This window comes from Equus przewalskii, chromosome 5 (assembly GCF_037783145.1).
Source record: "Equus przewalskii isolate Varuska chromosome 5, EquPr2, whole genome shotgun sequence".
Lineage (NCBI taxonomy): Eukaryota > Metazoa > Chordata > Mammalia > Perissodactyla > Equidae > Equus > Equus przewalskii.
In genome coordinates this window covers 53,465,005-53,485,050 of record NC_091835.1, presented here as the reverse complement: position 1 = coordinate 53,485,050, position 20,046 = coordinate 53,465,005, and the positions used below count along the sequence as shown (strand labels likewise).

At 36.1% G+C, this 20,046-nt stretch overlaps 1 protein-coding gene across 4 annotated transcripts in view; it reads left to right on the top strand.

Annotated features, from left to right (window-relative positions):
* INTS13 (integrator complex subunit 13) overlaps positions 1 to 9,562 on the top strand; it is a 29,930-nt gene extending 20,368 nt beyond the window's left edge. For all 4 annotated transcript variants that reach the window (XM_070620855.1, XM_070620854.1, XM_008515831.2 and 1 more), the window contains exons 11-17: positions 157 to 335; positions 1,449 to 1,619; positions 1,888 to 2,042; positions 2,351 to 2,581; positions 4,122 to 4,261; positions 8,289 to 8,424; positions 9,206 to 9,562. In XM_070620855.1, the coding sequence (XP_070476956.1) occupies positions 157 to 335; positions 1,449 to 1,619; positions 1,888 to 2,042; positions 2,351 to 2,581; positions 4,122 to 4,261; positions 8,289 to 8,424; positions 9,206 to 9,245 (1,052 nt within the window). In that variant the 3' untranslated portion in view covers positions 9,246 to 9,562. The remainder of the gene's footprint in view (positions 1 to 156; positions 336 to 1,448; positions 1,620 to 1,887; positions 2,043 to 2,350; positions 2,582 to 4,121; positions 4,262 to 8,288; positions 8,425 to 9,205) is intronic.
* Positions 9,563 to 20,046: the final 10,484 nt, after the last annotated feature.

Below are 20,046 nucleotides of genomic sequence, written 5' to 3'. Positions count from 1 at the left end.
GCCTTTTAGACTTGAAATACAGATATCCTAAATTAGCAATGCTGGTTAAAGTATGATGATCAACTATAAAATGCAAAATCTATCATACGTCTTAAAGGGGAAAAATAAGAGCCCATTTGAATTTCATTACTGATAGCATGATCTTGCCTTTGACAGGTCGTTCTGTTTTATTGGAACAACCACGAAAGTCAGGTTCCAAAGTCATCAGTCATATGCTTAGTAGCCATGGAGGAGAGATTTTTTTGCACGTCCTTAGCAGTTCTCGATCCATTCTAGAAGATCCCCCTTCAATTAGTGAAGGATGTGGCGGAAGAGTTACGGACTACCGGATTACAGTAAGACCCTGATATCTATATGTTTTATGTTTTGAGTCTGATATCATGCAGCAAGTAGTTTTTGAGTGCCTGTTATATGCTAAGATCTGTGACAAAAAGAGACTTGGAGAAGTTAATTATTTATTATTTTAGTTAGGTGAATTTCTTGCAATACTTGCTCAAAAGAGCTGTTTATCATTTAGTAGTCTTCTTTATGTATTCATTGTATACTGAGAAGTATCTGGATAGCATTGACACCCTGGAATTATAAGAAAGAATGGAAATCAATTTGAATTAATATTTTCGGTGGAACTTTATTTCTACTAACTTCATGGCAAACATAAACATTTGAGTGTTTGCATTGACGCTACCTTGAAATAACACTATGAATTGTTGTATTATTGAGAGGTGCATACAAGGAAACTGTGTCTATTTTTGATAGAAATTCTCTTGTTCTGATTTTAACTTTTCATTTCCCCTCCTCTCTTTTATATTTGATATTTCATGACATATTTCATGTCTGTCTACTTTTTTGAGGTGGTTGCAAAAATTTAATGTAATAGATGTACATGAATATACTTTGTAAACCACAGAGTGTTATTATTGTAGGTAATTATTTTTGGTTAGCCTTTTTTTTGTTTTTAGATCTTTTTTTAATAAGGAGAAAGCTAATAAGTATTCATTGTAGAAAATTTAGAGAATATAGATATCTTTAAAAAAAACAGAGACTATAACTTAACTATGATTCCATTATTCAAAGATAACCACTGTTAAAGTTTTGATGTTATATCAAGGTAGTTTTAATAAGCAAATTGGTATTGTAATGTGATTAACTCATTCTTTTATCTGTATATGATAAAAAAGTTGTTATAGAAATGACGAAAAATGAGCTTCCTTGGTTTTTAGAAAAGTGGAAAGAACCATGAATGCCTTTATATTTGAAGCTTTCTTCATCTCCGTTGTATAAAAGCTGATAGGTTTCATGTTAAAAAAAAATTAGGAGGAGTTTTTTAGAGAACATGCTTTGTTACATGTCACAGGACAGAAGACATCAGGGAAATAGACTATTACATGTAATCCGTACTGAAACATTAGAAAATAGTTTCTAATTTTATCTTATTTGGTTATCATTAGGATTTTGGTGAATTTATGAGGGAAAACAGATTAACTCCTTTTCTAGACCCCAGATATAAAATCGATGGAAGTCTTGAGATCCCTCTGGAACGAGCGAAAGATCAGTTAGAAAAACACACCCGCTACTGGCCTATGATTATTTCACAAACCACTATTTTTAACATGCAAGCGGTAAGTGTTAAATAGTTTGTCTTTCTGCTAGATTAGTTATATATTCTTTATAGATACCATTTCTCAAGCAAAGAATGAAATATATGAATTTGCTACAGTTAAAGAATTAGTAATAGAAAATTGAAGTAATGGTTATCTTATTAATATTAATAATGGTTAGATTATCTTGCCAAGGTCATGTTTCAAATCAGTTGAAGTTCTGCCAAGATGCTTTGATATTTTTTTCAAGACAGATTTTATTTTTCTTTTTCAAAAAAAAATCTAATAGGTAGTCCCATTAGCCAGTGTTATTGTGAAAGAATCTTTGACAGAAGAAGATGTGCTAAACTGTCAAAAAACGATATACAACTTAGTTGATATGGAAAGAAAAAATGATCCCCTACCTATTTCCACAGTTGGTACAAGAGGAAAAGGCCCTAAAAGGTAGTTTTTTCCTTACTTTCTCTATATATCATGTTTATTTGATACATATTGTTTTTTATGCTAATTTATTCCATATGTAAATTATGTGTTTGGGGGTATGTATATATACATACATATGATTGAGATGAAATGATGAAGAATATAGAATAGCAGAATTGGATACATTATAACTTACAGTTGTAACATGAACTATGGAGGAAGAAAAAAGTCCATGTTTAATTATTTCCTTTTATTTACTGATAGCAAGTGGCACTTTGATTTAATTTAAAGAGTATTTCTAAGAACATTATTTTAAATCTTTACTTCAGAGATGAACAATATCGTATCATGTGGAATGAATTAGAAACCCTTGTCAGAGCCCATATCAACAACTCGGAGAAACATCAAAGAGTCTTGGAATGCCTGATGGCATGTAGGAGCAAACCTCCAGAAGAAGAAGAACGAAAGAAACGAGGCAGAAAGAGGGAGGACAAAGAGGACAAGTCAGAGAAAACAGTGAAAGATTATGAACAGGAGAAATCCTGGCAAGATTCAGAGAGGTGACTTGTTGATAATATTATAGTACCTTGGTGCCTTTTGGCATGTCACATTCTGCATGTAGTGCTTTCAAACATTCAGACCACATTTAATATTAGTTCATTTAATGTCTGTTTATTTCATTTTCTAACTGTGATTTTATCACTCTTAAAATCTTAAAGAGCTTGGGTTTAATGAGGTTATGACTTTTTTACTGTTAGTGTTTCATTTTTTTCTAACTAACTTTCGAAAATCATGACACATGATGTTTGATGTCAGTGTTTGCTTTATGTGTTATAAATATCAGAAAGATAGTTTTTATATCTGTGTTTAGTAAATATTTGTTGAATGCCTGTGAAGGCATTTGGCATGAGATCCCTGCTCTGGAAGAACATAGTGTTGTGGTGGTGATAGTCCAGGAAGTCTATGATTACAGCAAAGTGTGGAGGATGCTATTGTAAAAGCAGGCACAGGGTGTCCTTGGGAACACAGAGGAAAAGCATAGTCCTAATTCTGAAAAACTTCCTCAATAGTGCCCTCTTTTTCCTTGGTTTGTGGTTTACATAGTGATGTCAAGATTAAATTTGAGAAAACAAAAAGTAGTAAAGGCCTATAAATAAATGTATCATGACATATCAACTGGCTTTGTCTTCTACCTCCTTGCCAGAAATCAGGCAAAGAGCCAGGTAAATATTACAATGGCAATGTAGTAAGTCCCTTAAAAACAAAACAGATTACTATGGAAAATTTCAAACATATACAACAGTAGAACAAATACTTACCAATCATCTGCTTTCAACAGTTATCAATTCATGGCAGTTGAATCTCATTTCATATATCTGCATCTAATCCCTTCACCACCGCCCCCGTCTACCTCCCCTATGGGAAAATTTTGAAGCTAATTCTAGAAATCATATCATTTCATTCGTAAATAAGTAGAACACTTTTATTCTCTTTGACCTTAGAAGTTCACTTCTTTAGGGCTACTGAGCTTCTGAAACAGAATTGGCTTACTTTAAGAAGAGAGAGAAAAAAGTATTCTCATTCAGAGCCCACTAATCTTTAAGTATGTCCCTGTATATTTTGAAAGTGTGTCTGTTCCCTGATGAAACTCAAAATAAGCTCAGAGTTAACTTGTGAAATATAACTACATTTCCGTAGTACATTTATAAACTAGGGAACAAATGGTAGTAGATTGCTTAATCTTATTTGTGATTTGAAATGGTATTTTGTCCATGTCTTTAAAATTATGAAGTTTCTTCCAAAGATCACATTTCTGACCTTTTTAATTTTAGCTTAAATTTTCCTTTATTTTTTCCATGTTTTACAGCTAACTACAGTACTGAATTATTACATTATGATGACGGAAAAGGGAAATGGGTTTGGTTCATTCTGCTCTCTCACCTGGTTTTAGGTTGAGGTTTAGCTTCGGATTAGTTCCGAGGTTTACTTGGTGAGAGCAGCTATCTTTTATTAAGACTGATACGCAAAGTCCAGTTTAATTGGTGAACCATTTATATTTCTAAAAATGTAAACTTCAAATTTTATTTGTCTCTCTAAAAGATTAAAAGGAATCTTAGAACGTGGAAAAGAAGAGTTAGCTGAAGCTGAGATTATAAAAGATTCGCCTGATTCCCCAGAACCCCCGAACAAAAAGCCTCTGGTTGAAATGGATGACCCTCCACCAGTAGAGAAGTCAAAAGGTGAGGTGGAACTGTGGTAGCCCTGTTTGTGAAGTTTTCTGGTTTAGTTCTGTTTCGTTCAGTCATTTGATGCTGTGTGTATGAGGAAGAGGTACTAACATTTCGGGATGTCGTTAAGGAGATTCTCTGTTTACAGCCTTGGAAAATAGAAGGAGTAAATATATTTGTCAGCATTAAAGAAAAAGTAGTGTCATACCTTCATTAATGAAGCCTCTTGGAAAATAAGCACTTTGACTGTAAATTCTGTATTTTAGGAAATTTTAATTATGTAAACTTGCATCTGTTTATGTTCCTGACAGTGTGCTGCATCCTAGGTTATTGAGGATGCACTCTTTTCCCTAAACACTTTCTGAGCTCAGGGAAGGATCAAATGTCACCCATTTACTCATAAATTAAGATGTGGTATGAATGAGTTTCAGGAGAGGGATTATAAACAATACTTTCATTGTAAAGCCTTTTGTCTCTTATTTATAGGCTGAAAAGCTTAATTTCCTCTTGAAGCAATTCTAGGCATTGGAGATATGATTGAGTTAAGTAGCTCCTGAAATCATGTAGGCTTTAGTTATCTTGAAGGTAAACTAGAGTTAGTCCTTTTAGGATAAATGGGAAATGATATAACAAAGAACTGTCTGATTTCTTGCCGCTCTGCCTCTCCTAAGGCAATAAGACCAGAGCTGGCCAGATTATGATTATTGGCAGCTCATCCTAGGGAGAAGGTAGGCTTGTTTGTTTTTTATGTACTTCTGCTGTTGTCTATATATTGTGATGCATGTTAATATTCTTCCGTTCACTGATTCCTTTGAAATCAGAGATCAGGACCATCTTATCATATTTGCTTTTCAGGCATTTGCCAGGGTACCTGGAAAATAAATAAATGTTGATAAATTATCCTGTTTTTCACCTGCCAAAATATGCCACTGTTGATTAGGATGAGAAACTTAGGTGTAATCTAAACAGTGCTTCAGCGTTGCTTGGAAAAAAGAACTCTAAAAATTATTTACGGTGGCAAAAAGTTCAATGCTACCAAACCACTTATTAGTAAGAAAATGACTAAATGATGGTATGTCCCTAGGGTGGAATTTGTACAGCCCAAGAGTAATTATTGTCACAAATGCCCACTCTTCCCTCTTGCTAGTGTGTGTCATTCAGACTTCGGCTTCAGCAACTCTGTTTTCAGGGAAGACTTCCCTTCACAGTTAAGTTAGGTGCTGCTGCTTCTGCTTCCACTGCATCCCAGTATCACCACCGTGGGAGCACTGAGAGTACTGCATTGACATCACTTATTGACATCTTGCCTCTGCTGTTAGTCTGAATCACTTTAAAGGCAGGAGCTTTTTAAAATATACTGTTATATCGCTACCACCCAGCACTGCCCCTGGCCCACAGTAGAAGTTCATTTATTATTTGTTGAATGAATGAATATATAATAGGTGAAAAAAAAAGCAGTCTATAAAACCATATATATAATGATCTCCATTTTGTTTTAAAAAAAGGTTTTATACATACATTGTGGCTTGTCATTGGATGAAATACTGTAATTAAATTAAATAGATCCCTGATGCTTTTCACACTGGAAACACGTCACAGAGTGGCCCGTATGAGAAGCAACTTGATTGCAAATAAGTTTGCCCTTGTAACTTTCCATTCAAGGCTGGTACTTGAAATTTTTTTTTCTTCCATTCTATTTTACAACCTGAGTCGCATGTCTCTTCTGATCAGAAACTTATATGGGCCTTTTATTATTACCTCAGTTTCATCTGCTTTGGAAAATGACTTCCCAGAACTCTCCAAACTGAATTTTGTGCCGGCTGCCTGTAAAGTTGGGCTACTACAAACATGCCATCTAGATTTCGTGAAAATCTATTCAGCTCTCTTTGTGTGATGCAGTAACAGAAAAACCAAACTGTCATTTTATTGATATAGATTGGTATTGATGAAAGACCAAAATATTTATAGTTGTTAGAGCAGTATATTATGACTTTATTTCCTCTATATGTTTTGTTGTTTTCTAAATTTTATCTAATGAACGTGTATTAGTTTTATAGTAATGAAAAGACTTTTATTAATTTATTTAAAAAAATTTATATGCAGTAATTTTGGTGTGTAGTTCTGTGAGTTTAAACAATATACAGTTATGTAACAACCACCACCACAATCAAGGTATAGAACAGTTCCATCATCCCAAAAGATTCTCTTGTACTGCCCCTTTGTCATCATCCTACACTGCTCCCATCCCCAATCCATTATAACCATTGGTGTGTTTTCTTTCTCTATAACTGCGTTTTTCAGAATGCCATGTAAGTGAAATGAGAAAGTGTGCTGCCTTTTGAGGTTGGCTTATTTCACTAGCATAAGGCATTTGAGAGTCATCTGTGTTGTGTGTTTATCAGTAGTTTGTCTATTCCATTGCACATGACTAACTTTATTAGAAGCTACCAGCTCATTTTTCCAAAGAGGCTGTACCATTGTGCATCCCACCAGCAATTAATGAGAGTTCTGGTTGGTCTGAATCCTCAACAGCACTTGCTATCATCAGGATTTTTTTTTTCCCCTCTTCTAATAGGTATGTAGTAGTATTTCACTGTGATTTTAGTTTCTATTTCTCTCATGACTAATGATGGTGAGCCATTTTTCATTTGCTCACTTGCCATCTGTATGTCTTCTTTGATGGAAGGGTTTATTCAGATATTTTGGTCATTTTTCAATTGGGCCGTTTGTTTTTTTATTGTTGAATTTTGAGAATTTTTTGTTCTGGATACAAGTCCTTTGTTGACCATGTGATTTGCAGCTATTTTCTCCCAGTCTGTGGCTTGTCCTCCTAATAGTGACTTTCATAGAGCAGAAGTTTCTGATTTTGGTAAAGTCCAGTGTAGCAATTTTTTTCTTTTATGATTATGCTTTTGGTGTTATATATAAGAAATCTTTGCATTACCTAAAGTCACAAAGATTTATTCCTGTGTATTCTTTTCAGAGTTCTATAATTTTAGATTTTATGTTTAGGCCATGATCCATTTTGGTTTTTTTTTTAAATAAGTTACAAGGTATGGGTCAACGTTTATATTTTTGCACATAATGTCTTAATTGTTGCAGCAGCATTTGTTGAAAAGACTATCTTTTCTTTATTGAATTGCCTTGTACCTTTATCAGAAATCAATTGATTTTATATATGGGAATCTATTTCTGTGTTTTCTTTTATGTTCCATTGGTCTATGTGTCTGTCCTTTTGCCAATACAATACTGTCATGATCACTAAAAGTAGAGTCTTAAAATCAGATAGTGAGGGTTTTCTAACTTTTTCTACTTTTCAAAATGGTTTTGGCTATTCTAGTTCTTTTGCCTTTTCATGTTATGCAGAAAGGAGTTAACGTCACAGGCCCTAGGCTGTTATCATTAGGAGAGCCTGCTTGCAAGTTTGGCCCTTGGCTGGCGTCTGGAAATTTGGCTTTTAAAGCATTCCCTAAGTGATGAAGTTATTTTGCCTTACATCTGAACTGTACACCTGCTTTCCTTCTGGGAGTCTGGAATTTTGGTAGTTGTAGTTTGGCAGAGAATGCCAATGTAAGCTGCCTCCAATAAAAACCCTGGACTCTGAGTTTCAAATGGGCTTTCTTGGCAGAAATGTTGTACACACATAGCTGCATTTTTGCTGCTAGAGGGAGTCTGCAGTCTGTGTGAACCATCACTGCAGGGAGAGAACGTGGAAAGCCTGCACATGGATTCCTCCAGTCTTTGCCTAATGTGTCTTTTCCCGCTTACTGATCTAGCTGTGTATCCTTACAGTGTTGTAGTGATTCTTAGCCGTGAATGTAACTTTATGTTTAGTCATTTGAGTCCTTCCAGAAAATCACCAAACTAGTAGGTGGTCATGGGGATCCCTGAACACATAAATTTTAGAATAAGAGGAAGATGCTACTGCTTTATTTGTATAAAATGAACAAATAGAATTAAAGGTAAATTTCTTAAATTTTTAGACGTTGAAGTAATGAATTATTCTTTCTTTTTTCCCTTCTTTCTAACATAACACCAGGGCCAGTGTCCTTATTATCTTTTTGGAGTAATAGAATCAATACTGCCAATTCCAGAAAACATCAGGAGTTTGCTGGACGTTTGAACTCTGTTAATAACAGAGCTGAGTTATATCAACATCTTAAAGAGGAAAATGGGTTTGTATTATTTATTGTAGACATTGATGGTGTTAATTGCCGCATTATAATAAATCTTTAAAATAATAAACACTGCTTATTAGTTGTGTTCAGCAGTTTTTTATTACTAATGTTGTGAACTGATACGTGTTACCTATAAAGAGAAAAAAAGATAACTTCTTTGTTTCTTGGCAATTTTAAATGACCTGATTATATTGATTGTAACCTTGAAAGTATTTACTCTGTAGAATATTTTTTTCCAATGCTCAGTAAACATCATAGAGGGAAAAACCATAAAGAAAATTTAGTCTGCCACACTGAATCTATATAAAATAACAGGAGGGAAATATTTTCCTATTAAGTAATACGTTATTAGGAATCTTGATTTTAATTGAATAAATCTCAAGTCTGATTATTTTAATCTCCCTTTTAGAAGAAATCTTAAAAATATATTGGTAAAGGAATTTCTTTAGTGGAAAAGGAAATAAATCTTTGACTAAATGGTAGAATTTTTTTCCTGAGTTTTGCTTGGAGAGGTATAGTAAAAAACAGTGGCCTTTGAAATGAAACCTTGGGATATTCACTTAATCTCTCTGGGCCTCAATTTTTACTCATCTGCAAAACAAGGAAGTCTGACTAACCAGAGGAACTCTAACTCTAGTCTCTTTCTAAAATGCTGTCATTCTTCTGTTCTATGACTGTATTAGATTTTAATTTCGTGTGGAAGTTAGATAAGGAGAAAAAATATGGATCGTTAATAATGTTTTATTTTACCAATTAATTTTTTCCTCCTGTTTTTCAGAATGGAGACAACAGAAAATGGAAAAGCCAGCCGGCAGTGAAGAGTGACTTGAGCAACTAAATTTAGTATATTGCATAAATATTTTGGGTGGAATTTGATATAAGTACTTTTACAGCAAGATTGTATAGTTATGTTGCATGGACTGGTTTTTACATTTTTAAAATATTTCAACTAACTTTATCTTTTTTGTATTAATTGTAAAATTGGCACATATGTCAAAAATATGCATTTGAGATTTGCCATCCCAAATCACACAAATTTATTTTATGGTAAAGGGTGTTCCCTCTGGAAATGTTTTTTAAAAAATTCTTAGGCTTCTCTTTGCCAAATAAAACTTAAAATATCTGAAATGTAAAATATTGGTGTATTCCTTTAGGAAAAAGATATTATTCATTTAATGACTGACAACTTTTAGAAAGTTTTTTCAAATTTTATCAGAATTTAAGTGAGATTGACAATATTCAGTATAAAATCTTGTCTGTTAATCTGTAGCATATATGGGCTTTTCCAGAAAAGAATGTTTTTATTTGTTTATTTCGTATTGTATTTTAAATTATTTTGTGTGTGTTGCCCATTGAAAAGCACAGTTTTCCGGTAATTGGTGTAAATTTATATTTATCCATATTGGATAATTGGATAATGTTACTTTTTTTTCCTGCTAAGAGTTTACTGTTTCTGTTGAAAGAGACGCATAAAGGAGATGACTTCACAGACTTGGAAGGAAAGTTACTAGATTATTTGTTTTTATCCCTGAATAGAGTCTTGTCCCCTCATCTGTCAGAAATGTCATGGTTATATGGTGTATGTTTGATGAGTCTTCTTGCGCTTCGTCATCTGGAAGCTTATAACATGTTGCAAGGAACATGTTATTTCAATGTTAAGTGCTAGTTCCAGGCTTGTCATTTTTCCTCAAGTATTTATTAGAGGAGAGAAAAAACTCTGTTTAATGTAGAGATTTGATATTTTCTATTAAAAAAAATAAGAACTGGTATTTAAATAAGGGTTCATCAGCCTCCCTTGACAAGCCAGTGAGATTTACATTGCTCTCTTTTATCAGTTCTTGCCTCATTCTCAGCCCTTGCATCTATCCTTTCCCGTAAGCTAGAGCCACTTTTATTCCTTACCACTGTGTTTAGATATACACATACAAAAATCACACACAAGCATGACTAGGCCTAGTTAGCACTTGAGACTTGAAAGATTTAAGGAGCTGTAACCCAGTACTAAATGATTGGAACATACTTGCTTCTGGCTGGATTCTGACCTTTTGTATCTTGATACCCATTTTTCAACTTGGGCCCACTTGGGGTCCTTGGTTTATTTCTTGATCCAAAAATCTTTCCTTCACAGCCCATCTTCAATGACTGGGATCCTTCTTTATTCTCAGTTTATGCTTCTCCCTTCCCCATGTGCTAAGGCCATGCTGCTTGTTGACAGTCTTGCCTACATTTCAGTCTCCATTTTTAGATACTATTTATGAACTGCTCTACCAACTGGGAGAATATTTCTATGGCTGCCTTTTGAACAACTGTGCCAGTAGCTGTCTCTATCATCCCATGTTGTTGGTTGTTAGGATTCTTCAGCTGAGTCATTCTGTCTGCTTAACTAGCTATCTTTTGAGCCCCTCCTCCCCCACTCCTACAGAGGGTCAGGCTGTGCTTGGCCTTATCTTGAGATACATATTACAGCCTTATAGTGGAAGTGACCATTTTTGGAAAAAATATAAGAATGTTAATTGTTGATTCTTTTAAAACAGGATCCACATTGAGGATTTACTAGTCAAGACAAATTTAAATTAAGAAAAAAATTTTACCACTCATCCAATACTGAAATCTAAGTTTAAGTCCAGACTTAATGATTGTGGGAATCAAAGTTATCCTAGAGAAAACAGGTGTACTTTCAGTTATATTAAAAGATTCTGACATCAGCATGATGGTAGCAAAAGACATCCTTTGTTCGTGCCCCCCCCCCGCCCCAAAACACAGAACAATTTGTCATCCATCCACAGACAAAAGTGCCTTTGAGGGAGTGGTGGGATCCAGCACCATATGCCAAAGGACCTGGGAGGCATCTTACCCACCTGTGCATCGAGTAAGAGGCAGACAGATCTCGGTCCCAGCTGTGGATCCTGCAGTGGCCAATGAATCGAATCCAGCCCCTCTTGGCCATGGTCCAGGAATCCTTGGAAAACACTATCTTAGACAATCACCCACAGACAAAGAGCCTTTGTGAAAGTCCAGGTTTCTAGAGGAAAAGTTTCAGCACACGTAGGAGCAAAAAAATATGAGTCTGGATGCATTGGAGTGGGTGAAAGAAATAGCTTGACTACCCATATCACCCTTCCTCAAAGGCAGCACAACTTAGAGCCAAGAGAGATTTTCTCAGCCTGCGATTTCTCCCACAGGGGAAAGGGAGAGCATATGAGTGAGCACTCAGCTCCCCCAGCTGTGCAGGATGCTGCCAAGGGGTCTCATTTCTCTCTCGCCCCATCCAGAATACTGAATTGTGAGCTACATGACTAGTGAGGGGGGAGCGGGAAGAGGCTAGGAGAGTGGCAGATGGGACCCTAAGAGGGTCACAGGGTGTTAAAGGGATGCGGATGCTACTAACTGCATTGTGGACTCTATCAAGTAGCCCACTCACAAGCCACTGGAAACACCTCACCCTTGGATCTTCCCAACTGGCCCATAGGCAAACCCTAGCACTCCACATGCCTCACCCACACACTCCTACTACCTTGTGGCTGGCTCACAGTGTGTGCTCTCTATGGCAGCAGTGAGAGTGAACTTTTGACAGCTAGTGGGCATGTGCAGAAAGCTGGCTCGACTATGCAGGCCAGGGAGAGACCATAAACTTGAGTCTTAGTGCCGCCTTTGGGAAAACAAAAGATAGGCTGTCAGCACTCGGCCTGGTGTGTTGCAGATCCAGAGAAGGCATACAAGCTTAAGAATTCTGCCACAAGAGGGAGCGAGAAGCGTGGAGGTGGTGTACCCATTAGAAGTTCTGAGATAGCCACAGAATCTCTAGCAGGGCTGATGAGGATCTCTCTCTCCCGCAGGCAATTAGTAAAGACTTGGGGAGGTGACTGCCACTTCAAATACAAAGACAGCAATGTAAAACATCAAGGAACATGAAAAATCAAGATAACACGACATCACCAAATGATCAGTAACTTCCAGTAACTGAACCCAGACATGATGATCTACAATTTACCCAATAAAGAATTCAAAATGGTTTTAAGGAAAATCAATGAGCTGCAAGAAAACACAGAAAGACAATTCAACAAAATTAGGACAACAATACATGAACAAAATTAGAAGTTTAAAAGAGAGATAGAAATCATAAAAAAGAACCAAACAAATTCTGGAGATGAGAATACAATGAATGAGGACCAGCCCGGTGGCACAGTGGTTAAGTGCACACGTTCTGCTTTGGCAGCACAGGGTTCACCGGTTGGGATCCTGGGTGCAGACATGGCACCGCTTGGCAAGCCATGCTGTGGTAGGCGTCCCACATATAAAGTAGAGGAAGATGGGCACAGATGTTAGCTCAAGGCAGTCTTCCTCAGCAAAAAAAAAAGAGGAAGATTGGCAGCAGATGTTAGCTCAGGACTAATCTCCCCCCCTCAAAAAAAATACAATGAAATGAAATGGAAAATGCGATAGCATCAATAGCAGAATAGATCAATCAGAAGAAACAATCTGTAAGAGGAACTTTGAAATTATCCAGAGGAGGACAAAGAAAAAAGAATGAAAAAGAGTGAGCAAAGCCTACATGTTTTATGGAATACCATCAAAAGAACAAATTTGTGAATTATTGGAATTCCTGAAGAAGAGAGCGAGAAGGGGACAGAAAGCTTATTTAAAGAAATAAGCTGAGAACTTCCCAAATCTGGGGAGAGATTTGGATATCCAAGTTCATAAGGTTCATAGATCACCAAACAAAATTAACTAAAAAAGATCCTCTCCAAGACACATTATAATAAAACTGTCAAAAATCAAAGACAAACAGAGAAACTAAAAAGTGGCAAGAGAAAAACACCTTGTAACTTACAGGGGAACGACTATAAAGCTGTCAATGGATTTCTCAGCAGAAACCTTACAGGCAAGGAGAGAGTGGGATGATATATCATCCAAAGGAAAAAGCCTGCCAAACAAGAATACTTTACATGGCAAATCTGTCCTTCAGAAATGAAGGAGACATAATGAACTTTCCCAAACAAAACCTGAGGGAATTCATCGCCATGAGACCTCCCTTATGAGAAATGCTGAAAGGAGTTCTTCAAGTTGAAATGAAAGGAGTTAATTAGTAACATGAAAATATACAACACGCTGGTAAAGGTAAGTATATAGTCAAATTCAAATACTCCAATACTGTAATGAGGTGAAGTATTAACTCTTTAACTCTAGTATAAAGGTTAAAGGACAAGAGTATTAAAAATAAATATAGCTACAATATTTTGTTAATGAATACACAAAAAGGTAAATTGTGACATCAAAAACAAAGGCGGGGAGTATAACAAGTTATTGCATGAGATGTTATCAGTGTAGAATAGACTGATATAGCTCTAAGATGTTTTATGTAAGCTTCATGGTAACCACAAAGCAAAAACCTACAGTAGAGTCACAAAAGGTAAAGAGCAGGGCATCAAAGCATACCACTGTGGAAAATTGTCAGTTCACAAACAGAGGCAGCAAGAGATGAAGAAAGTAACAAGGGAACTACAAAATAGCCAGAAAACAATGAATAAGATGACATTAGTAAGTCCTTAACTATCAATAATTACTCTAAATGTAAAGGGATTGAATTCTCCAGTTAAAAGGTGTAGAATGGCTGCATGGTTCTAAAAAAATAAGACCCAACAATATACTGTCTACAAGAGACTCACTTCAGCTTTAAGGACACACACAGACTCAAAGTGAGGGAATGGAAAAAGATATTCCATGAAAGTGGAAACCAAAAGAGAGCAGGGTAGCTACATTTATGTCAGGTAAAATAGACTTTAAGCCAAAATGGTAATAAGAGACAAGGCCATTATATAACAATAGGTAATATAACAATTTAAACTATATATACACCCAAAATCAGAGTATCTAAATATATTAAGCAAATAGTAACCAATCTGAAGGGAGAAGTAGACAACAATACAATAATAGTAGGGGACTTCAATACCCTAATTTTAACAATGGATAAGTCATCCAGACAGAAAATCAACAAGGAAACGTTAGGCTTTAGACTAGATGGACCTAACAGACATATACAGAACATTCCATCCAACAGCAGCAGAATACACATTCTTCTTAAGCACACATGGAACATTCTTCAGGGTAGATCATATGATAGGTCACAAAACAAGTCTTAGCAAATTTAATTGATTGAAGTTATACCAGTTCTCTTTTCTGACCACAATGGTATGAAGCTATAAATCAATAACTAGAGGAAAACTGGAAAATTCACAAATATGTGGAAATTAACACAATCCTGAACAACCAATGGGACAAAGAAGTCAAAAGAGAAATGAAAAAATATATTGAAACAAATGAAAACAGAAACACCACATACTAAAACCTATGTTATGCTTCGAAAGAGTGAAGTTTGTAGTGATCAACACCTACGTTAAGAAAAAAGAAAGATCTCAAATAAATGACTTAACTTTACATCTCAAAGAGCTAGAAAAAGAACAAACTTAGACCAAAGTTAGCAGAAGGAAGGAAATAACAAAGAGCAGAGCAGAAATAAATGAAATAGAGGCCAGAAAAACAATAAAAAAGATCAACAAAACTAAGAGCTAGTTTATTAAAAAGATAAAATTGACATCTAGACTAAGAAAAAAAGAAGAGTCAAATAAATTATAAATGAAAGAGGAGACATTACAACTAATACTTCAGAAATACAGTGGATGACAACACTGGTGAATTCTGCTATTTAAAGAACACCAATCCTCAAACTGTTCCAAGAAATTGAAGAAGAGGGAACATTCCCAAACTCATCCTATAAGGTCAACATTACCCTGATACCAAAGCCAGATAAGAACATTACAAAAAAGGAAAACTACATCTGATGAATATAGATGCAAAAATTCTCAACAAAATATTAGCAAACCAAATTCAACAGCCTACCGAAAAGGATCATACACCCTGATCAAGTGGGATTTATGCCTGGGATGCAAGGATGGTTCAACATACCCAAATCAGCCATTTCCATGGAATAGTGGGAATAGAAACTAAGTTGCAGCACTTAAAATGTTACTTGAAGGAAGTTAGATGTAGAGGATGTGAGTGAGGTTGGCTGTTTCTGAAGTATAGTAATAAAAATGTCCTTGCCTGTTATGCTAGCTTCATAAGAGAGCAGAATTGAGGGAAAATTTGTTCTTTTTTCATAGACTTTTAAAAAACCAATGTGATGAGCTTGTTTTTAAGCTAAAGGTAAAAATACAATGGAGAGTCAAAGATTTGATAATTCTTTGCTCATACATAGTAGAACTTTAACCTATTTGCCAATTTATTATTTATTGTAAATTATTCATGCCTTTATGCTGAAGATTGTAATGAGTAACTTGGATTGGCAGTTTGCAGCATTTTTCATGTTTTGAGATATTGTTGCCAATTGTGCAATTACTTTCCATAAAGGATGAGTCACTACATAATTTTGTTTATGGTAGTGGTGGCCTGAGTGACATAAACTTATAATTGACCCTCTGGGTTTCCAAGGGGAAATAAGTGATTAGGATTAATTGATAGTGTGTTAATACAATTAACACAGAGGATGAATTATTTATTGTTTATCTTTTGACAATTTGATTCAGCAGTTGTTTATTTTCCTAATTTCTAGATCAATTAGCCTTGTTTCTCAATCAGTTATTTTTGTATTTGGGCTTGTGATAGCGTTTCTTACTTTTCCTCTGGCTAATGAGATCCATTTGACAATAGAATGGGAGTTGATGTCTTGGATGTTGGGAGCATGGCTGCTCTTGTTTCTGTGGCAGGGATCACATTTTCTTTGTAAGGTTGATGTTGAGAAGACAGCGGTACCCTTCTCCATAATTGAGGTGAAGGTAGAACTTCACACTCCAAGATAGATGACCTTTGGGGCCTTAGCATATCCATTCTCGGCTAGTATTACTTACTAAGGTTCTCCTTTGAAACACCAGGGACTAAGGAACAAGAAAAGTCTTATAGTCCTTACAGAAATGATAAGCTACACTTGCTGCTGATGCCACAATCAGTATATACACATCAACAAAGCCAGAAGATTTCTAAGCCAGGGGCTATTTTCTATGCTAGATGAGGCTAGAATGCTGTTTTCAATTTACGACCCATTGTCTGGCTCAAGAGTAATGCAGATTCCACTATATATGATGTCCTCAATTGTGCCAATTTTGTATTCTGGTAACAGCATATACAGAGTTTGGATGGACATTTCCATCAGGCATCCTTAATTTAAACATCACTTGCTATATTACTCTGTTAGGACACCATTTCAGAGAACTGCCATTGACTAAACATAAGGCTCTGTTATACAGGATATAATATTAGACCCTGATCTCAGGGTAGTTAATAAGATTTGTTCAGGGCTGCTGGAGTTTAGATAGTCAGTGAGTTTAGTAATAAACAAACCAATCCTCTATATTTTCCTTTTTTTTTTCTGAGGAAAATCCACTTGAGCTAACATCTGTTGCCAATCTTCCTCTTTTCACTTGAGCAAGATTCGCCGTGAGCTAACATCTGTGCCAATCTTCCTCTATTTTGTATGTGGTCGCCTCCACAGCATGGTCACCAATGAGCGGTATAGGTCCATGCCCAGGAACTGAACCTGGGCTGCCAAAGCAGAGTGTGCCAAACTTAAACCACTAGGCCACAGGGCCGGCCCCCATTTCTCTCCCTTCTTTATCAATGTGATGAAACTGTTTTTGTGCACAGAGTGTAAGTGTGGCAGGGTGTACTTCTGGGCAGCTTCAGTTCAATGGTCAAAAGCATCTGAACAGCTGGGCCTCCAGAATCAGCACAAAGAATAATTTCCTGAGGGGAATATTGAAAATCCAGTTCTATGGGATATCCACACAGTATTTGATGAGTTGCTTTAAATTACAGCCAGCTCTCTGGGCCTGAATGATATTCATTTACTGATTTTATTGCAAGCATCAAATGAGTTGAGTTGTTATCTTCCTGATCATAAAATGTATCAAGGAGGATTGGGAAATTAAGTCTGTGCCCAATAGTTGCTGTTATCAATTGAATTAGATTAACAAATGTTGGAAATGTGTTGGATTGACTTAGAAAGAACAAACAAGAAACAAGTTTCAATAAACACCACTCTTTTTTTAAGTGTTTAAAGTAGTCTTGATGGTCTACTTCTTTCTCCTATGTTCACTTTTTGCCCTGATTTGCATAGGAAAGTGGGAAAGCATCTATTGATACTCAATAGATATATGTATGCCTTAGTAGGCCATCTTGTATTTGGGTACCACATAAGTAGCTCTAGAGAGAAGTGAAAAAGACTGACTTCTTTCATCTGTGTTTTTAGCCTTTGGTTTGGGGACCCTTCTTCCATCTACTCAAGGGTCAGGCTCATCCGTCTTAAGCCCTGTCTGCCCTTCCTCTTCTGTTTCCTTCCTCTCTCTTCCCTTTCTCTCTCCTCCTCCCTTCTTCATCTTCCCTCTTACCATCAGCTGGTAGATTTTGCACTATAGCCCTGATGCTGTATCTACATATTCATGGAAGTTGTTAGTTTCCAAATTTCCTAGTCCTTTCAGCCTTAAATTATAATATGGAAGAAGATCTTGAAATTAGTTCATTGATAGTATCAAGTGACCAAGTCTGGGTTAGGAGGCTTCAGAAAAACAAAATTTTGGCAGTGGGCCCAAATTCCTAAACTAATTGTGTGTGTGTGTGTGTATGTGTGGTTAAAAGCTCAATGGGGAAATTTTAAAGTTCAGGACATAAAAGTTGTATAATTGAAAAGAGATATAGTGATAAACCAGGGCTTTAATTTCAAATAAGACATTTAAATCTCAAAGAAGCTAGAAATCAATGCAAGATGAAGCATTTTTCTAACTGTGGCGGACCATAAGGTTACAACATATGATTAGCGTCTTTCTGAGATAACTGAGGAATAATAATAACTAGACAGAGCATGGTGTAAGTGATGGTTTGAAGTTCCTTCAGGTCTGTGAATCTTTGATAAATCTTAATATTGTATTTAAGGTGTGTAGGGCATGAGATGAATACTGTATTTTGTTGTTGACTTTTCTTACATAATATATTCTTAAAATTTTTTTCTCCTGAAAATCTCTATGTTCCTTGTAGAAATATTGGAAAATACGGAAAATATATAGAGAAGAATATCAAGCACTCATAATTTCACCACAGTTAACATTAGGCACTCTATTTTAATCTTAACACTCTATTTTAATCTTAATATTTTAACCAACATTAGTTGGTTACTGCTTGCTAGTTAAAGACTCACTGAAAAATATAGCAAACAGGAAACTAAGCAACTACCATAATCTTACCTTGTATCTTATTAATGTCAGAAAGAGTCGCATATCTTGTTATCAATAAGGTTTTGGAGGTATGTGGGTGACATCACTATTTCAGTTAGCATCCAGGTTAAACATGTATTGCCTGGCAAAGTTTTGCTAGTGCTTGAGGATTTGCTGAAAGCTAAATGTTCTATGCCTGAGTACCAGTAGCTACGAAAACACATTATAGTCTTTGAGCCCATACTTTCAGGTAACCCAAACACGGCTACAATTTTAGGCAGCTCAGAAAGAGACGAGTCAGATAAATCATGTAGCTGAGTCCTTGATGAAGTCTCCTTAGCATAAGACTGAGTTTTCATAATCACATCACATGACGAGCCTTCCTCTAAGAGGTTACTGGTGAAACAAGGAGTTTCCCAGGCAAAAGAATTGAGTTGGATGTTCTATGCCACACAAGTTTTGTATTTATGTTCCTGCCAAGAGTTGAAATTGTTTCTGTGGGAATGAGGAATGAATGAATCTGTGGAGAAACTGTAAGAGTCTCAGACATGGGATTATGCTCATGAAGATGCTTTTGCTTTAGCTGGCTCGACAAGGGAATTGGCTGAAGTCAAGGAGAAAATGGGAGGCTGCCAATGTCTCCCTTGCTGACGCTGAAGGTATCAAGAGACTGTTGGATCACTGTACAAATCCTTCCAGGTAGATGGGAACAGAGCCACTCCACTTGCTGAGAATTGTTGCCATTGAAGATCATCCTTCTGAAGGTGTGGCTATTTCCTGTATTACTTCTTCAGAGACTGAAGACCCAAGAAAATGAGAGTACCTGGAGAAGACAAGGAGGGCTTGTGAATACCAGGCTTGACTAATTGATTCTGAGACAAGGTCAGACAAAACAGGATGCTTTTGTATTTTTGTTCTGTGGGTTCGGGTGTGCCTCTTTATTTCCCACTCTGTAGAGTCTAGTTTTTCTAATAACGTTAATATTGTTGAAGTTCTGCTCTGAAGGAAGCAAAAATCTGTGAATGAAGTAGCTGTTAATACCATAGAAGGAAGGACTGAAGGGAAAGCAAAAGAATATTCAAGTTGGTTGTCAAGGACAATCAAAAAGCAAGAGAATATTCAAGGTTGGTTGTCAATGAATTCTGTGATACTACTGTGTGCAGTGGCTTGTAATTTTTGTGCACCTTAGAGTATTTGGAATAAAGTCAGGATCAAGGATAGGAGTGATCTGTCTTAAGGCAGCTTATTAGCTGGGAATTGATGATGCTTCATCTTGGGGAATCCAGTGAGTCACTAAGGTGGGTAACGAGACAGAGAAAGCCTTGCTTAGTTTTGTGGTCATTTTAGTTGACTCCATTGT